Here is a 5341-nt window from a genome sequence, read left to right as displayed (position 1 = left end):
GTCTGTCTGTCTGTCTGTCTGTCTGTCTGTCTGTCTGTCTGTCTGTCTGTCTGTCTGTCTGTCTGTCTGTCTGTCTGTCTGTCTGTCTGTCTGTCTGTCTGTCTGTCTGTCTGTCTGTCTGTCTGTCTGTCTGTCTGTCTGTCTGTCTGTCTGTCTGTCTGTCTGTCTGTCTGTCTGTCTGTCTGTCTGTCTGTCTGTCTGTCTGTCTGTCTGTCTGTCTGTCTGTCTGTCTGTCTGTCTGTCTGTCTGTCTGTCTGTCTGTCTGTCTGTCTGTCTGTCTGTCTGTCTGTCTGTCTGTCTGTCTGTCTGTCTGTCTGTCTGTCTGTCTGTCTGTCTGTCTGTCTGTCTGTCTGTCTGTCTGTCTGTCTGTCTGTCTGTCTGTCTGTCTGTCTGTCTGTCTGTCTGTCTGTCTGTCTGTCTGTCTGTCTGTCTGTCTGTCTGTCTGTCTGTCTGTCTGTCTGTCTGTCTGTCTGTCTGTCTGTCTGTCTGTCTGTCTGTCTGTCTGTCTGTCTGTCTGTCTGTCTGTCTGTCTGTCTGTCTGTCTGTCTGTCTGTCTGTCTGTCTGTCTGTCTGTCTGTCTGTCTGTCTGTCTGTCTGTCTGTCTGTCTGTCTGTCTGTCTGTCTGTCTGTCTGTCTGTCTGTCTGTCTGTCTGTCTGTCTGTCTGTCTGTCTGTCTGTCTGTCTGTCTGTCTGTCTGTCTGTCTGTCTGTCTGTCTGTCTGTCTGTCTGTCTGTCTGTCTGTCTGTCTGTCTGTCTGTCTGTCTGTCTGTCTGTCTGTCTGTCTGTCTGTCTGTCTGTCTGTCTGTCTGTCTGTCTGTCTGTCTGTCTGTCTGTCTGTCTGTCTGTCTGTCTGTCTGTCTGAAACACAAATTTCTGCATAACTTGAGAACTAATCAAACACATGGAACCAAATTTAGCACACGGGGATTTGTAGAGACAACATTTTTTTCTGTCGTGAATTAGGACCACTTACCTCTTTGGGCGAGGGGGCTCCCATACAACCGAAATCCAAATTTCCTCATAATTCGAGAGCTAGTCAAGCAAATGGAGTCAAATTTGTCATGTGGAGCTTTCTGGTGGCAGGTTTTTTATCGATGGTGGCTCAAGACTCCTCCCTCCTCTGGACACAAATTTCTGCATAATTCGAGAACTAATCAAGCTCCAGATATTTTAGATTCTTCCATAAAACATTAGTTAATAACGATACTACCTACAACTGGACACATAATTCAGGGCGAGACCACGACCACAGGCCACGAGTGTTGGCAGCGACTGCGCGGGGCAATCCTCCCCCAGAAATCATCTCTGTCTAGGTTCATTTGTTTTCCTAGGTCTACTAACCTCGACAGCGAGTAAGGAGGCGATCATACCTGCGAAAAGGTTTTCCGTGAAATGGTACTTTCCGCGAAATGGTATTCCGCGAAACACTATATTCCGCGTTATGGTCACCGAGAATTGTTTTCCGCGAAATGGTATTTCGGAGAAATGTTTTACAGGCCCGGCAAATATCATTATTGCTATCAGGTTTATTTTATCTGGCGTAGCAAGTCGGGGGAGTCGTTTTCTACTTTACTGGGAGGAAAAATTAAAAATTTGTATATTAATCAACGCATGGTTGCATAATTGATGTAAAACTGCCACAAGGAATCATCATAAGTTGAACTGCTCAGAAACTTGAAAAACTCCAGATCGTAACAAAAGTCGTCTGATATTTACAATTTATGTACGGAACCGTTTAATTTATGACATTACGAAATTTACCGGGCCAACTAGTGACCCAATAAAAATGTAACAGGTTTTTAACAGGATACATAAGACTGTATTAGAATTCAAACGTTGGTTTTCAAACACAACTTTTATTGAAACACCATTAAGTAGAACACTAAAAATGTAACTTGATAATTTTTAGTATAATTACTCGTTTAAAACAATCGATCGGTGATTTTTGAATAGTTATATAGGAAATGAAATTGAGCAAAGTACTTCATTCCAAAAAGCTGATAATCAGCGTGAAATATGAATAGATGGTTTTTATTATCTGAAAATATTCAGTGGTTAGATTAGTTCCAATCTATTAGCATCTCAACCTACCTCAACAAATGTTTCCATATTCAGCATATACAAACCACCGATTGTCATCTCAACAGGATGTTGAGCACGATGCAACATTATTGCCAACCTTCGTTTATCAGGCGTCGTCAATAAATGCCACTTGCAATTATAAATAGCATCTATTACATGATCATTCTATAAAACAAAATCTGATATGAACATCGTTTGACATAATTTTTAATGTTGTACCTTCACTCTGAGAGCTGTGCCTAATACGCAAAATTCCAACAACTGGAAAAAGGTTGCCAGTATAAACAAACCTCGAGTCCAGTCCTTAGTCATATAGACCACAAAAAGTGTCAGGCTAAGGCACGAAACCGACGTTATAACCTGGACGAAAACAGTATAGTAATAGCATTCGTCCAAATCTTCCTCATACCTGTAGAAGAGTTTAGAGTTAATGTTTTGTTGCTTTCTTATTTCGTAAACTAATGCTAACCTTATAATTTCCCTGTGCATTATACAAATTTCAGTAAATTTTTGCTGTTTCGCTCTATCGCTGATATCGGTCTGTAGCAGCATTTCATCTAATTCATCTAAATTATTGATGAACACATCGACAATTCCAACAATGTGAAGTACGTAAATCATAAAGCCCATGTCGGCTCCCATGTCGGCTGCCAATATTCCCAATATACCTACAATCACTAACACCGCATGATAAACCGATAATATCACATACCCAATATCCGAAAACGTATCCACGAAAGGTAGTTCCAAAGCAAAAATTAACGCCTTCTCATGTTTTGCAATCAACATGTATAAAGGCAATACAAAAAATGCCGACCCCGCTACTGCGTATATCACGAGAAAGAATCGAAACACGTATAAAATAATCAAAGCACATTTCATCATCGACAGGTTATTTCGGGGATGTTCCAAAGACCGTTGATGCAGCGCCCTCATGTTGAGGTATTTCTCTTGAAAGTACGTTTTTTTCGCTAACCCCCCGTGCAACTTGATCATGCCCTGAAAACACATACCGCTGACCGAAAGCGTGTCCAAGACCGTGTACCAATCGGTCCAGTGAGCGTACGACGTGTACACGATGGATAGAGAGAATAAGGCGATGCTTATCAGACAGAGATACGTTCGAAAATTCCAGCGAAACTTTTCCATTAGCATAATATCCACTCCACATTGCCGAAGAAAGAAGCGCTGCAGGTCAATCACCTCGTCGAACACATCGACCGTCCGGAGCAGCTCGAGTTGACGTCGGTTAAATAGTCGAAAGTGGGCTTTCAGATAGTTTTCCATTGCGGGTTCATCGATAGACAACTGCCGAATGAAAGCGGATACAAACACCATATCTTTTTGAACCTATGTTGCATTATGTATTCAACGAGAAAACTCGCAATCCTAACGAAGTGTCATAATTACAGTAAACAATCGATATCAACCATTAATAATTACGATTGTTTGAGTCTGCAAAACTCGGACAGGAAAACAAATTATTAATTTTTTTGTTATAATTATAGTTATAATTAGTTGCAGTTGTACAGCAAGTTTCCAGCAGATGCGTATTATGAATCTCATTTTTTACAACTTGAGTATCATTCAATGCTTGTGTTATTTGATGGAAAATTAAATTAAATTAAAAACATCAGTCAAAACTGATGAACAAATTCTGCTTTACTTCCGGACCTCATTCCAAGAAGCTGATCATCATTGCAAAGTATGAATAGATGGTTTTTATAATCTGAAAATATTCGCTAATGGGAGCAGATCTTTTCTATTGGCATCATAACTTACCTCAACAAATGTTTCCATGTTTAACAAAGCCAAGCCTCCGATTGTCATCTCTACGGGATTCTGAGCCCGATGCAACATTATTGCCAACCTTCGTTTATCAGACGTCGACAATAAATGCCACTTGCAGTTGTAAATGGCATCTATTGCATGATCATTCTTGGAAACAAGTTTGATTTAGATATCGTTCAACATAATATTCAATTTCAGTGTTGTACCTTCACTCTGAGAGCCGTGCCCAGTAAGCAAAATTCCAACAACTGGAAAAAGGTTGCTAATATAAACATTCCTCGAATCCAGTTCCTAGTCATATAGACCACAAAGAGCGTCAGGCTAAGGCACGAAACCGACGTTATGACCTGGACGAAAACAGTATAGTAATAGCATTCGTCCAAATCTTCCTCATACCTGTAGAAGAGTTTATAGTTAATGTTTTATTGCTTTGTTATTTCGTAAACTAATGCTAACCTTATAATTTCCCTGTGCATTATACAAATTTCAGTAAATTTTTGCTGTTTCGCTCTCTCGCTTGTATCAGGCTGCACCAGCATTTCATCCAATTCATCTAGGTTGTTGACAAACACATCGACAATTCCAACAATGTGAAGTACGTAAATCATGATTCCCATGTCGGCAGCTAGTATTCCCGCTATAGCAATAATCACCATCACCGCGTGATAAACCATAATTATCACATACCCAGCATCCGAAAACGTCTCAACAAAGGGTAATTCCAAGGGAAGGATCAACGTTTTTTCCTGTTTTATAACCAACATATAAATGGGTAGCACAAAAAATGCCGATCCTGCTACGAAATAGGTCACGAAAAAGAACCGAAACACGTATAAAACAATCAAAGCACATTTCACCATCGACAGGTTGTCCCGTGGATTTTCCGTAGATCGTTGATGCAGTGCTCTGATGTTGAGGTATTTCTCTTGAAAGTACGATGTTTTCGCAAGCCCAGCGTACAACTTGATCATGCCCTGGAAACCGATACCGCTGATTGAAAGTGAATCCATGACCGCATACCAATCAGTCCAGTGAACATACGACGTGTACACGATGGATAGAGAGAATAAGGCGAGGCACAGCAGACAGAGATAGGTTCGAAAATTCCAACGAAATTTTTCCATCAGAATAATATCCACTCCAACCTGTCGGAGGAAGATGCGCTGCAGATCAATCATCTCGTCAAACACGTCGATCGTCCGGAGCAGCTCGAGTTCACGCTGGTTAAATAGTCGAAAGTGGGCTTCCAGGTATTTCTCCATCGCACAGTTTTCGTCGATTGCCGATTGACAAATGAAGATTGTTATCCATGTTACTGCATTTTTAACTCCCACATTATGTATTCAACAAGAATTAAGACAAGGTGAGTATCATAAATAATATTGCACTAAGCAATCGATATCGATCTTAGTTAATTATGATGCCATTTAAATTGTGAATCCCAGACAACGAAGCTAAAGAACTTCGG

The 5341-nt window shown here is 40.6% G+C and overlaps 1 protein-coding gene across 1 annotated transcript; it reads right to left on the bottom strand.

The window, feature by feature from the left end:
• Positions 1 to 3757: 3757 nt before the first annotated feature.
• Positions 3758 to 5135, bottom strand: LOC128744130 (odorant receptor 67d-like). Its single transcript, XM_053840932.1, has 4 exons — positions 4330 to 5135; positions 4080 to 4269; positions 3865 to 4020; positions 3758 to 3811 (listed from the first exon to the last, which is right to left on the bottom strand). The coding sequence occupies exons 1-4, from the start codon at positions 5133 to 5135 to the stop codon at positions 3758 to 3760; spliced, it is 1206 nt and encodes a 401-aa protein (XP_053696907.1).
• Between the last annotated feature and the right edge of the window lie 206 nt (positions 5136 to 5341).

Source organism: Sabethes cyaneus, chromosome 3, assembly GCF_943734655.1.
Source record: "Sabethes cyaneus chromosome 3, idSabCyanKW18_F2, whole genome shotgun sequence".
NCBI classification, from domain to species: Eukaryota; Metazoa; Arthropoda; class Insecta; order Diptera; family Culicidae; genus Sabethes; species Sabethes cyaneus.
This window is presented reverse-complemented; position numbering and strand designations above follow the sequence as displayed.